This window comes from Microplitis mediator, chromosome 9 (genome assembly GCF_029852145.1).
Source record: "Microplitis mediator isolate UGA2020A chromosome 9, iyMicMedi2.1, whole genome shotgun sequence".
Taxonomy (NCBI): domain Eukaryota; kingdom Metazoa; phylum Arthropoda; class Insecta; order Hymenoptera; family Braconidae; genus Microplitis; species Microplitis mediator.
Window position 1 is genome coordinate 7,620,641 of NC_079977.1, and position 21,461 is coordinate 7,642,101.

The window sequence follows — 21,461 nt, forward strand, 5'->3', positions numbered from 1 at the left end:
GAGCATGCACACAATTATATTCATATTTATATATATTTATATTATATATATATATAATAATAATACACATCTCATCTTGGTATCTCTTACTCATAAATATAAATATAAATTTATTTACATAGTAATCTATTTGAATTTAAAAAAAAAATATCCTGTACTGAGACTTCGAGGACGCGGACGAAGACGAGGACGAGAACGAGGACAAAATAAATAACAATAGTAACATTGCTTTACGTTGTCTCTTGCAACGAGCAGTTATAAACTTTTGGAGTAGTTGTAGCGTAAAATAAACGAGCCAGTGGTGCATACACCGACTACTACTCCATTCTACAGTACTCTATCCTCCGGTGAAGAATCATCAAGATCTTAAGCGACCAAGACGCTCAACTAATGGAAAAAGACCGGCGTAATTACATCCATAGTTTTATTATTATTATCTCATTTATTTTTTTTTTAATAAAATAAATTACTCCATTTTGTTAAATTTTTTTTTCCCAAAATTTAAAACGAGTACGAATGTAACAGACATCATACAAATTTAAAATTATAAATGATTAAAAAAATAACATTTTTAAAAAATGCACTTATTAATTTGAAAATTTTTTGAATGTGCATTTTTTACAAATTTTATTTTATTAATTATTTATTCATGAATCTGAATGTAGCAGACATCAGAGAAATTTAAAATTACAAATAAATAGAGTAAATAATTAATAAAATTAAATTTTTAAAAATGCGCATTTTTTTTTCAAAAGTATTTACTCTATTTATTTATAATTTTAAATTTGTTTGATGTCTGATACATTCACACTCATAACTTGAATATCTTCTTTGTCATTACAATAAAATTTTTACTGCTCTACTGTAATTATATTTGTATTGACAATAAATATTATTACATAAAAAAAAACTTACCGAGTATAAATATTAAAAAAATCCACGAATCCATGATCGATTTAATTTATAATTATAAATTTAAATTCAAATAGTTATTTCATTAATGCGGGCACATGGTTGTGGTATGCACGTATGCAATATTATTGTAGAAATGTACATCTACTCATTACAATTAACAATAGTAATAGTAAAAGTAGTATTCGTATATATTTTAATATATATATATATGTTGTAACTTAATTACAATGATACACTCACTGGCACTTACTCAATAAATTATAATAAAATATAAAATATTTATAATAATCTTATATTTATCTTAACACTACGTAAACGTCACCGCGGGTTTTTTATTCACAGAGTAGTTACTACCGACGACACGACAGACACTCGTGTCACTGTCACTCACATTCAAGTTCATTCACATAATTTCATACTTTATCTTAATATAAAAAAAATAGTAAATATTAATTTAATCAGCATCTTCACTCAAGTGTTTAGAGTAATTTGTAATTACAATTATTATTTTTTATCGCTCACAATTAGTTATGTAATTTATCATATTAATTAATAAATAAATAAATATATGTATTTATATATATAGATATAGATATAGATATATATATATTTATATAAACGTGGTACATAGATATAGCATGAAAAACGTGTATTCGTCAAGTGCACGCCCGTCAACGTCCACGACGTAGAGGATTCTGTGTTGAGTTTGCGTCTGTGCGAGGACGGCGATTACGATGAGGAGGATGACGTCGAGGGAGATAGAAAATAGTAGACGAGGTGTACGGGCTGTGGCTCTGATGTAGAGCCGCGGTGCTGCTGCTGCTGCTGCTACTCCCCGCGGAGGAGGCAGAGAGGCACCACAACGCGGTACGCGAGCTGCTTTAGAGCTGTGTGATGCGCTTTATATTCGGGCGCCTACGAGACTAATACTACTGAGTGAGGAGTGAGCTAAAGACCAAGACGAAAGCTAAAGAAGAAAGAGAAGAGAGTAAGGCTGCGTGCGCCTCTTGCCTCCACACATTTTCTCTCTTAGTTAGTACCCCGTGTTCACATATGATCCCTTCCTAAACCTGAATTAAATTCATCTCACTTCGTAGAATCACATCCCAGGTAACTTCATCTCCCTTTATCTTGTGCCGCGTATTACTCTGTGAAAATACAACTCCCACCCACGAGTTTTACTCCCTCTCTTGGCGCCGTCGCGGTCGCTGTCGCGTACCGACGTCGCTTGGAGTATTGACCGGTTTTATAGTTTTGTCTTCTATTCGGTCTTCGACTCATACTCACAACTTCAAACTCCATTTGGATTCGATTCGGCAAACTGTTAAGCTGCAACACCAACGCGCCAGCATCAACTAGAGTTTCTGATTTTAAATTCCATCTCTGTGCGCGCGCATATTTTTACATTTGTAACTTATGAAAAATAATAATGTTTTTAAATTACAATTGCAATAAAAAATAAATAAATTATGTACTTTAAATAAGCGTAGGGTTGTGTGCTTTGTCCTCACCCTCGTCACTCATCTGCTAATTCCTTTTTTATTTTAACTCTTACACAGAAGCTTTTATAAGCCGCGTGCACGGGGGTGCCACTTGTCGTTTTGTTGAGAATGCGTGCATTTAAAGCACATGCACTTCACGCGTTTAAATACCGGCACAGTAATAGTAATATTTAATTTCCGTTATACTTTTTTACGTTTGTTTACCCTTGTTTTGTATGTCACGGACTCTCTGTATTAACTATTTAATGGGGCTGCGAGCTTTCAAGTTACCGTATACTCGTTTTTTATATTAAAGATATTAAATATATAAATTATAATAGTCAATATTTTTACATCTTACAGTAAATTTACCCATGAATAATAGGAAGTATTTTAAAATAAAAATTTTTTATTATTATTAATTAATTATAGAAATTTCTGATGTATGGGAGCTGATGTTAATCGATTTTAGGACAACGGAAAAAAAAATCAAACTAGAAACTAAACCCAGACAGTAAAATCACGAAATGTCCAGCATAAATATTTAGTATGGAACTATAAGCTTCTCTGGCAATAATAAAAGTTTCATGCTTTCACTGATACTTGAATTAAAGTAGGAGACCCAATACACGATCACTTTTCGTTGGAGTGATGTGAAATTAACTTAAAAAAAGTTACTAAATAAAATACAAACACGATTTTTATTTTTATATTATCAAGGTTTTAAGTATCACATAACACAGGTTCAAGGTAAATGTTAATTGTTAAAAATTTCTTCGATTTATAAAGAATTGTCACTGTAAAAATTTAGCGGATTAAATCCGGAGTGAATTCGGAGTAACTGCGGAGTGAATGCGAAGCGGATGACTGTTTATTTATTTAATCCCCTCGGAGTGAAATTTACTCCGAAGGGGAGTTTATTTTAATATTCAAACTCCGAATCAGAGTAAATAAAATCTAGATCACTCCGAAATCACTCGGCTGAAAAAAATAAACTCCCGATTTACTTTGTATGCGAAGTGATTTTTTTAAACTCCGGAACTCAGGGTGACGGAGTGAATTCGGATTGAAATAAAATCCGAATTCACTCCCAATTTTTTACAGTGCATGAAAATTTAATATTTATTTATTTCAGATAAATGTCGATTTGTTCACACACTGTACAAAATTGCGAGTGAATTCGGAGTGACTACAGATTTTATTTGAATTTTAATTTACTCCGATTCAAAGTTTCAATATTGGAATAAACTTCCCTTCGTAGTAAATTTCCCTCCGAGGGGATTAAATAAATAAACAGTCTTCCGCTTAACATTTGTTCCGCATTCACTCCGGATTTGTTTCGCATTCACTCCGGATTTATTCCACGTTCACTCAGCAAATTTTTTACAGTGCATACTTAAAAAAATTATAGCATAATCTTTGATGAAAATACAATATGACAATTTAGAGCAATATGGTCTATGTAATTAATCAAGACATTAATTTGGATTTCAATTCAAATTTGTAAAATACAGTACTAATTTTCTCCTTAAAAACCTTAATTATTTTTTGATAATTGCGAGTATATTAAAGTCTTACTATGAAATTTCTCGCATTTAAAAATTAAGTATATACGAAAAAAAAAATAATTTGGAATTATAACTGGTTTTTCAAATAACTCTCAACTTCAAAATCAATATAATTTAAAATTAATTGACTTATGAATAATTAAAAAAAAAAATTATTTAAATGAAATAAATAAATTATTTTGTGATTTTAATTCTTATGACATTTATCACTTCACAGAAAAAAATGAACTATATAAATTGAGAATGACAAGTAATATAATGATAAAGTGATCAGTAAATACCATCATTCTAAATAGTAATTTTTTCATTTATGATTAAAATGTGAATAATTACAGGATAAGTATGAAAATTTATTGTCTATGTAAGAAAAATTACTATTTAAATTTAAAACATCGTAACTGATACTTAGAAAATAGACGACACGTATTATAAAATTTACTATTTGAATTTAAAAATTTCTCATATTGACAACCGGGTTCCGGATTATAATTTCAAATAGTAATTTTTAAAGTTTTTTTTTTCCGTGTTGGAAATTTAAATAACAACAAAATACATAAATAAGTTAATTTATAATTGTTTTAGTATTTCATACTTCTGATTGATTTGAACTTGTGAATAACTTCAAGTAGTTTGCTTTAAAATTACAAAAAAAAATTTTAACAGTGTTATGAATGTTAATTATTATCAATGTTTAAAATAAATAAATTAAATACCTCCAGTAGCGGATCATAAAAAAATTCTCGGTACTAGTGTTTGATTGAATATATCTCGATTACCAATCGGAGAAAAACATATACTTTAATTATGATAACCATAATAATAGAACAAATAAATAATGAATTTTGTTGATATTAAATTATTATATATCTCTGCAGTCCATACATATTTAAATATCAATTTAAGATAATGAAATTTAAAAATAAAAAAAAAAATAATAATCAACCCATGAAGCTTCGGGTGGATTCTTAATTATTTGAAATGTTTTTAAATATATTTTTTTGCTATTCAATCTTTCTCGAACTGTCAATTTTTCTTGTATAAGTCATTTTGACTCAAATCACATTAACGTTTAATGTTTGAAAGTAAACTTTTAGCAAAGATAAAAAATATGTGTACAGATCATTATGAAAAGTTTGTTGTGTATTAACAAGATGATCGAGTACTAGTTCAATATCCGACAAATTAAACCTAGACTAGATCAAATAAGTTTGAAGAGTAAAAAATATAATAAGACATTCAATCAGTTTTAATTTCTTAGATAAATCAACACAGAATATTATCAATTCGTCTATAGTTCACAGACTAAAATTTAACTGAGAAATGTTTAAATACTTGACGCTTGTATTTCTTCCGAATTTACATTACATAAAAAGTGTTCATTAATGCTCGCCGTTTGTAACAGTAATTTAAAATATAATAAAATGCATTTATATTTTTTTTTTTATTAGGTATTTAAATATTTAATGTGGCGGATTCAAATTCAGAAATACTTATTTTGTTTTGGTATTTTTTTCCTCTACTATTTGTTTTATAAAATTTATATGAAAATAAATATCATAATTAATCGGATACTGGGTTTGTTACACAGAAATAAATAAAATTTAAAAATTAGTGTTTGAAATTATAACCCGGAACCCGGGTGAACATATGGGGAGTTTTAACATTCCAATTAATAAATTTTATAATAGATGTCGTCTATTTTCTAAGTATCAGTTACGATTTTTAAAGTTCAAATAGTAATTTTTCATAGACAATAAATTTTCATACTTATTCACTTTTTAATCATAAACGAAAAAATTCCTTCGTGTACCTTAAGCGGGGTAACAGGTCTAGGATACAAAAAAAGAGCATATTTTTGTGATTTTTTCTTCCAGAGTACCTTCTTTATTGAAATTCTTAGTATTTTTGACATTACTAAGCATCATTCCAAGAATATTCTGCTAAATTTTCATAGAAAAATATTGAAAAATAAGCCAGTGGTTGTGGGGAGAGACGAGTCACCTCAAAAAAAAATTCTACATGCGATATAGTCAAGATAACTCATGACTGCCTCATCTGAAATCAAAAAACCAAAAAGATTTCTTTAGTACATAAGTTTATCTTGGATTTGAACGAAGGAATAAACAAAATATTCATTTTTTAATTTTCAGTGAAATTGCAATCGAAACAATTTAATTTTTACCAACAATTGCTCCTTTTGTTTAATTAAAAAATAAGTAGTTATCGAAAAAAAAATCCTTCGTTCAAATCTAAGATAAACTTATGCACTAAAGAAATCTTTTTGGTTTTTTGATTTTAAATGAGGCAGTCATGAGTTATCCTGCCTTCGGCATGAAGACTTTTTTTTTAAGGTGACTCGTCTCTCCCCACTACCACTGGCTTATTTTTCAATATTTTTTTATGAAAATTTAGCAGAATATTTTTGGAATGATGCTTAATAATATCACAAATTTTAAGAATTTTAGTAAAGAAGGTACTCTGAAAAAAAATCACAAAAATATCCTCTTTTTTTTGTATCTCATACCCGTTTCTCTCCTCAAATATAAATAAATTAACTTCTTATTAAAACTATTTAGAAAACAATAAAATCTGTTTATTGGTGTCAAAAAATAATGAATTATTTAAATTAAAGCCGCGAGATAGTCGACGGTAGGAAACTTTACCCGTTTACTGGAGACCTTGATTCGAATCCTGAGTGCGACTTTTATTTTTTATATTTATTTCTGTATTTTTAAAGCCGCTCAATAGTCTAATTGTCGACAAGTCAAAACCATTTTATACAATAAAATAATAATAATAAACGATATAATATAAAATTCACGATATCAATATCGCTTACACATGACACGAGAAAATTATTTTTAAAGCTTACGTTTTATGTGATACAAGACATATCTCACGATATGTCTAGTGATAACATGCTCCAGCTACTCATCGATATGCCAAAGGTAAAAAAAAAAAGTTCGATGAAACTTCTCGACGCCAACAGAATCTAAAAACTTATCCATATCACATCTACAACTAATCTGAGGACGGATTTTCTCCTCATATATCAATAATATCGCGTCATAAATTTTTCACGAACCTTCTCTGAATCGTCTTTAATAAAAAATCATATTATTATTATTATTATCAATTTTAATTCAATAAAAATGTAACAATTTTAATATTTACATTTACATTTAACTCAATAAAATTAAAATAACCAATAGGTTATTAATTAATTATTATTTTTATCTTCTGAAGTTTGATTAGTAGCTTGCTTAGCAGCTTTCAAAGCAAACTGACGTTTTATTTCAAAAGCAATTATACCCAAAGCCATGCTTGAGTTAAGACTTTCAACTCCGTTAGTCATCGGAATATTAACGCGTACACCGAACTTATTATTAATCATGTTAATAGCTTCGATACTCAAACCCTCTGTTTCACCTCCAACGACAAGAACAATTTCATCTTCAGTATAATCAGTGGCATAATACGGAATAACTGGAATATTTTTGGTCATTTCCTTCGCCAAATTAAGTTCATATTTTGACGGCTCTCCACTCTTTCTTCCATGTTTCTTTATGTTTATTTCTTGATCTTTGATCTGATCATCGTCATTTTCTTTTTCATCTTCAACCTGAGTATCTAAATTTTCATCTTGACTTTTTAGCTGAGTATCTAAATTTTCATCTTGATTTTTTAGCTGAGTATCTAAATTTTCAACTTCATTTTCTGGCTGGGTATCTAAATTTTTTTCTTCACTTTCGAGCTCAGCTTCTAAATTTTCTTCATTATTTTCTTCTAAAACATCTTCAGAAACTTCTAGTTCTTCAACAGAAGTATTGTGATCAGCGACATACACATTTGCAAACGAGTCAATTAATCCACTGATATCGTCCCAGGTTTTACTGTCGAATATCGGCATGCGGAAATGTGCACCAGCGGCAGTTTTCAACACCTTGGGGTTCCAAATATCAACACAGCCTAAAAAATAAATAAACAATTATTTTAAGAATTAAGAAAGTTGCATTAATTTTTTATCATCTCAAATTTATTTATAGAGGAAAGAACAATTTTGCACGCCTCGGAAGCGAAGCGGACAGGTTGTGCTTTATAACCGACCTGTCAAGGTCACACGATTTCCACTCATTAAAGTGCATATATTTTTTTTCTATTACTCTTACACATTATGAAAAGCACATCAATATAAAGCTGAAACACTAATAAATAATCCTGATACTTTTTTTAATTTGTCTAATATGTATTAATATAAAAAAAAGTTCATTAAAAAAAATTTATGGTGGACGTCCATTAGTCTGTGGTTCAAAAAAACGGCGTGGTACGGATATCTCGAGAACGACTTGACGAAACTACTTAATTTTTTTTTCAAAATTTTCAGAAATAAGCAAAGAAGGTTCCTTTCGAAAATCACTACTGTAGGCCTTCTCGTTTTTTTAAAAATAAATCATTACGGTTAAAACCGGCAATCTTACATGTAAACAAACACACACTGCCGCCATTTTTCATTAGGAATGTTCCCCTTATTTATTTTTTTTTTTACTTTTATTACCGTATATTTACCATGGAAATTTCTATGGGAAAAGAGCGGGATATTCAATTTTATTCGAAATTTAACTTTAAAAAAAAAACATAACATGAGCTTTCGAGGCGTGCACTTTTGGGTTTTCCAAATTTTTTTAAGAATACATTTTAATTATTTTTTTTAAGTTTAAATTTTTATTTTTTTATAAATTAAGGTACTAAGGTAATAAGACCTGTCGGGTAATAAGGCCTAATTGACAGAAATGATATTAAAAATAACCGCCTCCGTTAAAGGCTACTCTAGTAGAAGGGTCTTGCATAGAGATGTTACGACAAGTTTATAAAGTCCCGATACCACGTTCCCTGTCTTCTATATTTCATCATTCGTCATATGCTGTCGTAGCGCAAAAGAAATTATAAAAAACAATCTAGTCTTCTGACTCTTAAAAAATATTGTTGCTAAATTTAAGTCATGATTCATCTCTAATACCAATTTTATTAAGTATAATTAAATTATTCCAGTTTGTTTAACCCGTAGGCCTTATTACCCTATCGTAGTAAAATAAGGCCTATTCGTATGGTTTTTGTAAAAGTTTAATTTTTTGTTTGTTTATGGTAAAAACTACCATTACTTCATTATATTTTATGGCTAATGTATTGAAATAAAGATTAATGATACATTTCGATAATTAAATGCAATATTTTCGATTCTATTCAAAATCTCCCTAGACCTTATTACCCACCGGTACCTTAATTATAAAAAATGAATAAATTTTGGCGCAAAAAAAAATGGTTTATAATTGGCTATGACGTCATTACATCTGTTGGAGCTGAGAACCAATGAAAGTCACGTTATTCTCTTGTATTTTCTTTTTGTTGTGATTCTGATAGGGTAAACATGGATATTTTTTCATCTCTGTGTGAAAGCGCGTTGGAGCCGATATAATGACGTCACTAGCGTTTGAATTTACAGTTTTAAAACAGAGTTTTTAATTTAAAAATTAATCGAGAAATCAATTACTATAAACTTTTTCCCTCAAGTTTTCTTAACAACTTTAATTAAATTTTCAAAAAAAATTTGAATTACAAAACATGCAACTTCTCTATTAAGTATTAATAACAAATTACCTGTAAGTGTTATAAATTTTTTGCAGCCAACTGCAGCCGCAGCGCGTAGTATTGATCCTAAATTACCTGGATCACGTACATTGTCACAGATAATAGTGACAGGTAAGGAATCAGGTGCTGGTGTGTGCATCTCTGACTGGGGCATCATAAAAAATGCTGAGAAAATATTTTAAATCAGTAATCAAAGTTTCTAAACTACTTTGAATTATTTAAAATAACTGGGGCAGCTTTCATAAAATTTTATTAAATTACCCATCAGTCCTGGCGGTGTTACGAGAGTTGACCATGTTTGAATCATTCTGTAAGGTACTTTAAATAATTTAATGCCAGTATCAGGCAATGGCAGCTTCATAACATCGGCATTCCTACTAAATAAAATAATTTCTGGCTTCAATCCAGCGTCAATTGCATCATTAATGAGTCTGACACCTTCTAAAAGAATTCTACTGTTTTTGTCACGTGTTTTTCTTGATCTTACTGTCATCATCAGCGATCTAGAATCAATAAGTTAATTAAAACACTCATAAAATAATTATATAATTAAATGAAAGGAAAAAAAGATTCAATAGACGCCTAGTTTAAAAATAGGACAAGAAACATTTTTTAAACTTCTGTAAAATGGTTACAAGAAAAAACTAACAACTAATGAACCAGCGGTAAAGTGAACTGTGAATCCATACAGAAAGTATGAATTTATATAGAAATTCATGTAACAAACTGGGTAAGTAACTAGCCTCCTATACAGGAAGCCCATATGGGAAACTAATGCCTGGATTTGTAGTTTGGGATTCACTTGAGATGGTATGGATTCTTATAGGAAACGATACGATTTTTTTTAATAGGGTCGGATATGACAATACGTGGTATTCAGTTTTTTAAAAAATAAAGGGCAAATCGATCGTATTGAATGACTGAGTTGAAGTAATATAAATATTTTTAGGCCAGTTTTGATCCTAACGATTTTTAGCTCGATTTCGATCGCAATTGGTAACTGAAAAAAGTTTAGTTTTGATTTTAACTTCATTTTGTTGACTAATTTTTAACGTTATTATCTAATTTAATTCTTTATCGGTTGTGCATTTATACAAATTGTTACTCATTTCATAATTTATTGGTTGATAATTTTTCAAAAATTAAGCAACTATCAAAAACTTTTTATATCAGTAATATTTAAAATGTGTGGTCTGGGTTTTTATTTTAGAGTAGGCATAATTTTCGGATGCTGATATCGTAATTTTTGTTATTTGTTTCTATTAATGAGCTAGAAAATTGTACACCCTGTATGTCATTACAAACTTTACCAAAATCTTATCCAATGGTTTGTAACTAATTTATTTTTAAGCTATGGCTAAATTTAAAAAAATACTTTGCCACAACAGACATAATTTTTGATTAACAAATAAATTATTCAAAATAAATAAATCAATAAAAATTAATTTTTGATAGGCAGTAAAAATTTTTATTTATTCCCCGATTTGAATTAAATAAATTTATGCTAGATTTATAACCCACACGTCAGATTGAACCGATTTCGTCAACCACCAAATTTTAAATTTAATTTCTGGGAATAAAAATGTACGTGAAGATCAAAATGTTTTTCGCGCAACGAAAATGAAAAAATTGAAGTAATTCGACTACTTAAGGGGTAGTTCCAGAAGTTGGAGGTAGTCCAAGATTTTTGACTGACATACCAGCATCTATATGTAAAACATTTCAAAAATCTAGTCATCCAGTAGAATTTTACTTTCCATTTTTTTTTTTCATTGCGCGAAAAACGTTTCGATCTTCAGTTACATGAATAAAGTAGCATTTTACTTAAAATCCTGCAGGTATATGATAGTACTTAACAAATAAACATGGTGACCACAACTTTTTGAAACTAAAATTCCCTGACTTTTCCAGGTATTCCAGTCAAATAATTAAAAAATTCCCTGACCATATCTAGTTATATTAAATCCTCGGAAATTTTTATTTAATTCAAAATAAAATGGTATAAGTCAGTCTAACAAATAATCAATCGCTGTCGTTAAATGAAACTTTATTTTATTATTGGTCAATGATTTTTTTATTTATTAAATGAATAATTTTTTATATTTGATTTTAAATCTATGTTTTTATATAAATTACTCCATAATAAAATATAAATAAATTTTTCATTTTCACTAAAATAAATTTCATAAATAAGAACGTTTTTTATAGAATATTAATAAAATATTAAAGCACGCGAATAATAAATATACTGAAACTTATTAGTTCAATACTTATGTATACTTTAAATGTTTTTAGTTTTTTAACTTGTCAATATGGATGTTAATAGCTTGAAGATCCTGACGATTGGTTTCTACTAAGACTTTTTTTTTCTAACAGCTTTTTTAATTCTAACTGCTTCATTTTTTCACTATAGGAATCTATTTCTACTAATATTTTTTCAACTCAGTATTACAATTACATTCGCGCCGCGCCAATTTTGAACAGTTTTGACTGCAGTATATTTATAATTCCCTGACATTACCAGGTTTTCCAGAAATGTGGCCACCATGATAAAGCAAAAATTTATGAAAAACTGAATTTCCCATTTGCTGGAGATGTCCTATTTTGAAACCAGTAGTTCTCCGAATCAACTGATTTAAAAAATAAAAAGTAAATTATTACGACATGCTAAATAATAAATACTAAACTTACGTTAACATGTGATCATTTTCTTTTAGTTCAATAAAATTTAAAGAACCATCTTCTTTGAGTTTAGTATCAGTAGGAGTAGCTCGTACTTTTTTTTTAGGCTGACGTTTTTTCGTTCGAATTTTCAATGGTGCATGTGTAGGTGTTGATTTTTTTTTGGCTGATTCAAGGAACTCATTGGGTCCATCAGCAGCTTCTGCATACTCTATAATTTCTTCTTCATTTACAATTCGCTTTGGCTTACGATGGAACCAATCTGAATAATTTTGAATCCTTGTCATACCCGACACTGGATTTACACGTTGATTTGATGACTGGAGACATTTTATTGTCATTCTTATTCCATTTAAAAACATTGTTCACTTTTTAATCTAATTTCTCACTTTATTAAAAACTTAACCTCACTATAATTCACGTGCTTTATGTTTACCATAAAGTAATTATTGATTTTTATAAACTTACAGTTTTAAATACAAATGATTATTTTATCACTTTTATTATACTAATTAATTAATTAATTACCATTTAAATGAATCAGTAAATAGTTACTTTTAAACTGATCTTTATTTATTTGTAAAACACACGAGATTTCTATCAATTTGTTTTTATTTTAAATTTTTAAAGAGGGCAGCAGTTATCGGGAACTAAATGGCAGCGTAAATTGGCGGGAAAAAAATTATGAGTGTAAATGTAGCAGACATACGACAATTTTTTCATTACATATAAAAAAATTGAATGATTAAAATAATAAAATTTAAAAAAATGCATGTACTGAATTTGAATTTTGAAATGAATTTTCTTACTTTTATTTTATAAACATTTTAATTTATTATTTTAAAATTTGTCAGATGTTCGCTATTTTACTATCAATAAAAATTTATAGTTTTTTGATAAAATAAATTGAATAAGAGATTATAAATATGTAAATATATATAATATATATATACATCGATATTTATAGCACAAATATTAATAACGACGAAAATAAAATAAAAAAGATTCATTTACTTACCAATCAGGAATGATGATAAAATTGCTGGCAATCAGATTCTATAAAAAAAAAAAATAGTAATAATTTGTTCATTTATTTACTTATATATAAGTAAAATGAATATTTAGTAATAATAAACTTGATGATTCTTAATGATATTTGAAAAAAAAAGAATTTTTAAAAAAGTTTGGATCAGGAAAATGAAAATTTGCTCAATAAACTTTGACGCAATAGTGATAGCAGCACACAACTGATAGTATTTAATTTTTAATTTATAAACACACGTAATATACGAGTATGAATGCGACAGATAGGAGTCAATTTATAAATTTTAAATAAATAAATTAATTAATTAAAATAGTGGAATTAATAAAAATGCGAGCGCTTATTTTTCATGATACTGAAAGAACCAGTCTTTAAAAAAATTTATTTCTTTTAAATGAATATATCAAATATTTATAAAAAAAACTGTAAAAATTTGCACATAAAGAATTTTTTAAAATATTTATGAATTTGAATGTAGTAGATATGTGACAGTTTATAAATTTTAAATGAATAAATAAATGAATTAAAATAATGAAGTTTAAAAAAATGCACGCACTGATTTTGTTTATTTATTCAAATATTTAAAAAATTTCCAATTGTCTACACACTCGCCACTCATAAATCTTTTTGTGCATATTCTGAAAGTTATGATTATTTATAAAAAATTAATTATGATACTGAAGTTAGCAGACGTCTAATAATTTTTTGATTTTTTTTTAGACGATAGAAGATAAAAAAAAAAAATTTGAAAAAATTGCACCGGTAGTTTTTTAAATTTTCTACATGTGCATATTTTTATTTTATTTTTTTACAATTGATTTATTTAAATACGAAAATTCAAAAATTTTTAAATGTCTGCTAACTTCAGGATCATAATTAATTACTATCATTTATGAAAATTACGAAATTGTCTGATGTTTGCTACATTCAGTATCATAATTTTTCATTGATCTAAATACGCGTTTTTTAAATTTTATTCTACTTACATTTTAATTATTTGTTCACAAATTTTTGAAATTGATAACTGTCAGTTACATTCACGATCATCTTAATATTTATAAAAATTTCTAATTGAAAAACAAAAAAAAATATGAACGCAACAAATAAATACGAAACGTAAAGCACTCATACAATAACACTTTAATACAGTCCACATTATGAATTGTCATGGAATAATTTTTATGAATTATCAGTTTTGAAGTTATTTTATAAATAAAAATAAATAAATCAATAGATTATAATCGTATAGAACATAATAATTGAGAGTGTGATTATCAAAATCAAATGCTTTGATTGAAATTTTAAACAAAACTGAAAACTGAACTAAACTGAAGAGTGTGAATGTAGCAGACATCAGACAATTTATAAATTTTAAATAAATAATGAAATTTTAAAAAATGCTCGCGTTGATTTTTCAATTATCTACTTACGCATTTTCTAATTTTTATTCTACTCACTTCTTATTTATTTATTCAATAATTTAAAAAATTCCTAATTGACGGTTACGTTCACACTCATACTAAACTGACTTTACGTACAGCGCAGTAAAAATGCGCAGAAATTTGCGCGGGAAAATGTACAGAAATCGAGAAAAAAAATTTATCTCATGCATTTTGTTATGAAAAAAAAATTATAATAGTCGTTACTTTTAAAAGCGTATAAAATGGATAATGAAAATGAATCTAATAATAATACTCAGCAAAATGAACTCACTGAAGAAGAAAAAGGTCAGTGACAATTATTTCAATTGTCTTTTTAAATATTATTTTGGATTTCTAACCTTAAAAACATTTGTTTACATTCAGTTAAATTTTGATTTTTAATTTTTATCAATTACTTAAATAACTATTTTAAACAAAAATACACAAGCAATTATAACGATAAAATTTGATTATTTACAATCTTTAAAATTTTTGTAATTCTTGTAAATTTTTATTTATTTTTGTGCGCATAGTAATGCATTCAAAATATTTCTAAACATAAAAAGCATGTGAATTTATTATTTTAAATCAAATTTTTAATGATACTGAAGTTAGCCAACGTCTAATAATTTTTGAATTTTTAAAAAAATAATAAATTACAAAGAAATTTCAAAAATTTCAAAAAATTGTATATATAAATTTTTTAATTTCCTATAGGCGCTTTTGTTTCTATAATTGATTTCTTGAAAAAAAAAATCTAAAAATTGTTGATTCTATTAACTGCAGGATCGTAATTTTGGAAATAATAAAAATCAGATAATAATTTGAATAAAATTCATGCTTGGAAACAATAACTAAACAATTTCAATCGCACTAACAACAAAAATGTAAGACGTAACTCTACTGGTGTCTGAAACTTTTAGTCAATCGAAACTCTTGATAAAAATAATTTAAATAAGTAAGATTTGTAAAATGGATTTAACAAATTAATTATACTAAAGTTAGCCGACGTCCAATAAGTTTGGGTTCTTTTTTAAACAATAAATTATGAAAAAAAAAAAATATTTGAAAAAATTGCACCTACAGTTTTTAAAATTTTCTACATGTACATTTTTTTACTTTTTTTTTTGTAATTTACTTGTTAAAAAAAAAATTCGAATATTTTAAGTTGTTTGCTAACTTCAGAATCATAAAAAATTATTGAATAGTACTAAAAAAACCAGCATTAAAAAAAATTTTGCATGGTAATTTACGAGTGTAAATGTAGCAGACATTAGACAAATTTAAAATTATTAATAAATACAGTAAATAATTAATAAAATTCAATTTAAAAAAAATGCACTTATTAATTTGAAAAATTTTGTAATTGCGCATTTTTTAAAAATTTAATTTCATTAATTATTTACTCTATTTATTTATAATTTTAAATTCGTCTCATGTCTGCTACATTCACACTCATAGTAATTTTAAAAATAAAACGTCTGAGTTTTATATTTTTTCGATATATATTGTATGGTAAAAATTTTTTTCCTTATGATATGATTATTTTAAAGTAAAGTATTTATTTTGTTTTGTTTCTAGAATTATTGGAAGCTAAGAAAGCTAAAATAAGACTTCAGATTTCCCAGTTGGAAGATTTAATTGAAGAAATGACTTTGCAATCTGAAATTGTTAAATTTGGAGATCTAGATATTGATCCCAGTACTTTAGCTGCTTCGACTGTACCTGAATCATCAAGCAAAAATATTGATGATGAATTAGAATATGAGTTATTTAAATTGTCAGGACTTTATTGTGCAAAGTGCACAAATAATGAATTTGTTTACAATTTTTCGCCGACATCAAACTATGAGTGTCCGTATGCGGTACAATTTTTTTTGGATGACAATAAAATAACTTTAGGGAAATGGGCATTGCCATGGGGTATCAAGATAGAGCACATTTTGAAAGAAACTCCACTGGAAAAGCCATCACAAGTGTCAGCCTTTTTAAGAAATTGCAAGCGACATGTTAACTGTCACGATGCACGAAGGCAACAAGTTGAAACTCTCAAAGTATGTTTTCATAAGTATAATTTCCTTAAACTATTTTATTGTTATAGTTATCAAGTATTTAGAAAATTATTCATTATTATGTTATGTGCATACACGGAGAGAAATTTATAGTAAATGGTACTAGTACGTTTATAAAATATCATCCCATACCGTTATGGTAATAATTACTTGGAATTATGGGATATAAGCCCATACTTTTTGGTGAAAGTTCCCATAACTATGGAAACAATTCCCATCATTATGGTAACATTTCTATATCGCATGGTAATAGAATTATTGTAATGATTACTATACTCATGGGAATAGTTCCCATAAGCAAATAGGAGCAAATCCTATAATATTTAGAAATTAAAATCATTTATCAATCAATTTTGAAAAATTTATACTATTTTATCAGGACTGCGAAAGAATTTCCAAGCTTCAAAAACTCGAAATGAGACCCGAAATATTGTTTTCGAGCTTAGAGAGTAGCCGGAGGTTTTGAGACAATGTTGCCAGGGTCGGTAACCAGTAGCTGTTTGCTGAACCATAGAAATAATTATTGCTACAGCTTTAAAAACTGTAACTTAGAAAAAACAAAATATGTTTTTTTGTTTCTTGAAAGGTCTTTAAGTATACTTAAAAAAAATTATTCAAATAGCAGACAAAATGATGCCTCAGGACTGAAGAAATTATGATAACCATTACCATAATATTATGGTGATGGTTACCATAATATTATGGTAATCGTTACTAGGCCACTATGGTAATTGTTCCTATAATATTATGGTAACCATTACTATAATATTATGGTAGCAATTACCATAATATTATAGTAATGGTTATCATAATATTATGGGAATGATTACCATACTATTTATTTTTTTTATTTATTTAATTTTACGTGCGTTTTTAGGAAACAACCCTTAATACACGATACATAGATTCGGTGATGATAAAAAGATAAAGAAAAGCAGTTATAGACATATAAACAATTGGAGCACAACAGAAACAATTAGATATAAATAATTAGAGCTAGATTTAGGCTTGAACATGGGGGAGACGCATTTACATCGCTAAAGAGGAAACATAACTGCTTCTTAAAGCAACGACATCACATAGATAAAAGTATAGAGCCTTTGAGCAATTCAAAGCGTCTTTAGTAATCACTGAGAGCAGGTTTGTTGGAGGAGCGTCATCCTGAATCCAAGGTCGTAGATGCTTTTGACGGAGCTGATTGTACGCTGGACATTCCCCTATTATATGCGTTATCGATTCTCTTTGAAGAGATTACATTGAATACACAATTTGGTTGGGTCTCAGGTTGTGGGTAGTACCATTAATGGTTATGTTGGACGCAAAGGCATTTGCCAGCCTTAGTTGGATGTTTAGTTTCGCAAAGTGATACGGGAAAATATACAGCAAACAGGCGCTTGGAGTAAATTCAGATTTGGGGTAGATTAGTTGCGATGCCCTGGATTGCGCGTACCTGTTGCGATCGATGCTCATGCGGTATAAGCGATACTTGTCCACCATGCTTTTTTGTCGGCGCAACCAGAGAGGAAGTGATAAGTTATCTAGCACAGAGTCTTCGTTTATCGGCTTTAGCAGAGTTCTCAGGCGTGATATCCAGTTAAATTTTTCAGAGCCAGACTGACTCGTCTCTATCAGTTTAAATAAGCACTTTTTTGTTAGACGAGAATCATCCATTTTCAAGACGCATATTATCCAGTTGACTGCCTGCCTGATGATTCTGACAGAGATGTGGTTGATTACCATACTATTACAGGAACAATTGCCATAGTAACATAGTAACGATTACCATAATTCTATAGGAACTATTCCGATACCATATAGGAATTATACCCATATTTATAGAAATGATTGCCATAATATGTATGGGTGTCGTTCCTATAATCGACATTTTAAAAAAACCGGTTACTATGCGTTATGGGAACCATTCCCATAATATATTGTAACTGTTACCATAAATTTTTCTCCGTGTAGAAAGTTGAATATATTTTTTTAAATTACATCGTAATTATTGGACGAATTAAATATCAGTTCATTTTTAAATTAATATGATAAAGAACCAGATAAAAATAAAACATTTCTCAATATTTATTAACTCAAGAGTTTAATTTTTACACAGGGTTCAAATATTACGAAATAATTTATGTTTTTTTTAAATTATTTTTAAATTAACAGTAAAGTGCCTTATGATGGAGCTTAATTCATCTAGTAATTAATTGACAATTAAAATAAATGTGATTTCAGAAATCCACTTCAACAGTAAAAAATATCAGAGTCGAAGGGTCTCTCGGCTACTTGTACATATACATAGATTTATTGTTAGTCAATAATAATGAACTAGACCGCAAGCATAATTTAGGAATAAATATTTTCTACGAATCAGGTGAAGTGCGACCACATTTAATAAAAGTAAACACAAATTTAGATAAGGAACCAAGTGAAGATCTCTTATTGAAAATGACAAGATTTGCAAAAGGTTTTAAAAGACACAGTCTAGAAGAAGCTTATCAGATGATTGCAGAAAAAGATCATCCAGTATTTGTATGGAAGCCAGAAGAAAATAATGAAAATAATCAAGATTTTGCTGTAAATATTTAAATTCTCAATAATTATCGATAAATTTTTATTTTATATCGTAACTATTTTTTTATTATTTAGGACTTGGGATTAGATGACTCCGCGATCAGTGATGAAGAGTCTGAGGAAGAGGTTCAACAACCAGGAAAACGAAAACGTGCCAAGAAGCGTGTCATTAAAAAAGGAAATAACTCGGGAAAGAATCAAGTTACCGAAAATAGTGGAGGCAAAGATTCTTTTGAAAACTCAGAGAATGAAACTGCAGTTGAAAATAATGAAATAAGTAAAAATAAAGTAACTAAAAAAAAAGTATCTGTAGGAACTAAACCCGGAAGAGGTAAAAAATCACCGAGTGTTAATAAAACAACCAGACCTACAGTCACCAAGTCACCTGGAGGCAAATCTATAAAAAATCAACCCGATAAACGGCAGACCAGATTGAGTTTCAAAGGAGTCCCTCTAGATAGTTCTGATGCACGAATTTCACCTCGTAGACAAGAATTTAATCAGCGTAAGCGGGATACAAGTACACCGAAGCTAAATAGATTAAATAGAGTCCCCATAGTTCCGCTCACACCCATCAGTATTAGTTCTATTGAAGCTAATTCTGATGAGATCAATAGAAGTAAAGCTGACGGTAATCAGAAAAGAGAAAAAAAGGCTGCTAAGAGACAAAAAAAAAAGTAGGTATTTTTAGGTGATAATTAAAAATAGTTTTTATTTGAAGTATCGTAAAAAAATGAGTATAATTTTTTATAGCATAAGATTTTGTAATTCATAGTTGTAATAAATTATTTTTTATGTTTAATTATTTATAAAATGATATGTTGAAGTAAATTGATCAATTACAATATTTATAATCGATATCCTAAATGTTTTAAAAATTTTTTGTATATATTTCTTCACACAAAAATTCACCATTATTTTTATATAAAATTAAAAATAAAAATATGAATAATTTTAAGAAATTAATACAATTTTTTAATTTTATCATCAATTCATTTCTCGAGATTTCTACTGTAATTTTTTTTAGATATAAAACTATCCATGAAAAAATTAGTCATTTTAATCGATCAATTACATGGTGGCCACATTTCTGGAAAACCTGGAAATGTCAGGGAATTATAAATATACTGGAAAAGTCTGGGAGTTTTGTCACAAAGCTGGAAAAATTTTTACTTTCTTTTTTTTTGACTGAAAAAATGCGATAAATTTTTTTTCTGTCAAAACTGTTCAAAAAGTGGCGCGGCGCGAATGCAGTTGTAATACTAACTTAAAAAAAAAAATAGTAGAAATAGATTCCAATAGCGAAAAAATGAAGCAGTTAGAATTAAAAAGGCTGTTAGAAAAAAACAGTCTTAGTAGAAATCAATCGTCAGGATCTTCAAGCTGTTAACATGCATATTGACAAGTTAAAAAACCAAAAACATTAACAGTATACCTAAGTATTGAACTAATAAGTTTCACTATATTTATTATTCGCGTACTTGATTAATATTTTATTAATATTCTATAAAAAGTTCTCATTTATGAAATTTACTCCAGTGAAATTGAAAAATTTATTTATATTTTATTATAGAGTAAGTTTAAAAAAACATAGATTTAAAATCAAATATAAAAAATTATTCATTTAATAAATAAAAAAAATCTATGATCATTGACAAATAATAAAATAAAGTTTCATTTAACGACAATGATTGATTATCTATTGGACTGACTTATACCATTTTATTTTGAATTAATAAATATTTCGAAGCATTTATTATAACTAGATACGGTCAAGGAATTTTTTCATTATTTTACTGGAATACCTGGAAGTCAGGGAATTTCAGTTTCCAAAATCTGTGGTCACCATGAATTATAATCGAGTAAAAATGCCGCTAATTTTAAAAAGTTAAAAAAATATTTTTATTGAAAAAAAAAATTAAAATAACTACAATTGTTACTTATAAATAATTGAATTCTAAATGAATATTAATGAAAATTCATTTTATCGAAAATTTCCGTCTCAAAATTATCGTGAACTTGATATTTAAAATAGGCAACCATAAATGGGTGTTTCT

At 27.9% G+C, this 21,461-nt stretch overlaps 3 protein-coding genes across 4 annotated transcripts in view; 1 reads left to right on the forward strand and 2 right to left on the reverse strand.

Annotated features, from left to right (window-relative positions):
• LOC130674460 (transmembrane protein 132E) overlaps positions 1 to 3,949 on the reverse strand; it is a 77,879-nt gene extending 73,930 nt beyond the window's left edge. For both annotated transcript variants that reach the window (XM_057479796.1, XM_057479795.1), the window contains exon 1: positions 916 to 3,949. In XM_057479796.1, coding sequence (XP_057335779.1) covers positions 916 to 949 — 34 coding nt within the window. In that variant the 5' untranslated portion in view covers positions 950 to 3,949. The remainder of the gene's footprint in view (positions 1 to 915) is intronic.
• A 3,165-nt stretch (positions 3,950 to 7,114) lies between these two features.
• On the reverse strand, positions 7,115 to 12,901 carry LOC130674815 (rRNA methyltransferase 3, mitochondrial). Its single transcript, XM_057480237.1, has 4 exons — positions 12,302 to 12,901; positions 9,872 to 10,113; positions 9,620 to 9,775; positions 7,115 to 7,933 (listed from the first exon to the last, which is right to left on the reverse strand). Exons 1-4 carry the CDS (start codon positions 12,652 to 12,654, stop codon positions 7,185 to 7,187), a joined length of 1,500 nt encoding a protein of 499 aa, XP_057336220.1. The 5' UTR covers positions 12,655 to 12,901; the 3' UTR covers positions 7,115 to 7,184.
• Positions 12,902 to 14,884: 1,983 nt separating this feature from the next.
• Positions 14,885 to 20,272, forward strand: LOC130674877 (uncharacterized). The gene is made up of 4 exons (XM_057480316.1): positions 14,885 to 15,061; positions 16,337 to 16,809; positions 19,066 to 19,407; positions 19,480 to 20,272. The coding sequence occupies exons 1-4, from the start codon at positions 14,998 to 15,000 to the stop codon at positions 20,083 to 20,085; spliced, it is 1,485 nt and encodes a 494-aa protein (XP_057336299.1). The 5' UTR covers positions 14,885 to 14,997; the 3' UTR covers positions 20,086 to 20,272.
• Positions 20,273 to 21,461: the final 1,189 nt, after the last annotated feature.

Bases quoted from the DNA above. Each gene is read 5' to 3' on its own strand.
- LOC130674815 (XM_057480237.1), bottom strand. From the start codon at position 12,654: ATGTTTTTAAATGGAATAAGAATGACAATAAAATGTCTCCAGTCATCA. The intron at 9,776-9,871 runs GTAATTTAATAA...ATATTTTCTCAG, and splicing joins AACACCGCCAGGACTGATGG to CATTTTTTATGATGCCCCAG. The intron at 7,934-9,619 runs GTAATTTGTTAT...TTTATTTTTTAG, and splicing joins AAAATTTATAACACTTACAG to GCTGTGTTGATATTTGGAAC.
- LOC130674877 (XM_057480316.1), top strand. From the start codon at position 14,998: ATGGATAATGAAAATGAATCTAATAATAATACTCAGCAAAATGAACTC. The intron at 15,062-16,336 runs GTCAGTGACAAT...TTTTGTTTCTAG, and splicing joins ACTCACTGAAGAAGAAAAAG to AATTATTGGAAGCTAAGAAA. The intron at 19,408-19,479 runs GTAAATATTTAA...TTTATTATTTAG, and splicing joins AAAATAATCAAGATTTTGCT to GACTTGGGATTAGATGACTC.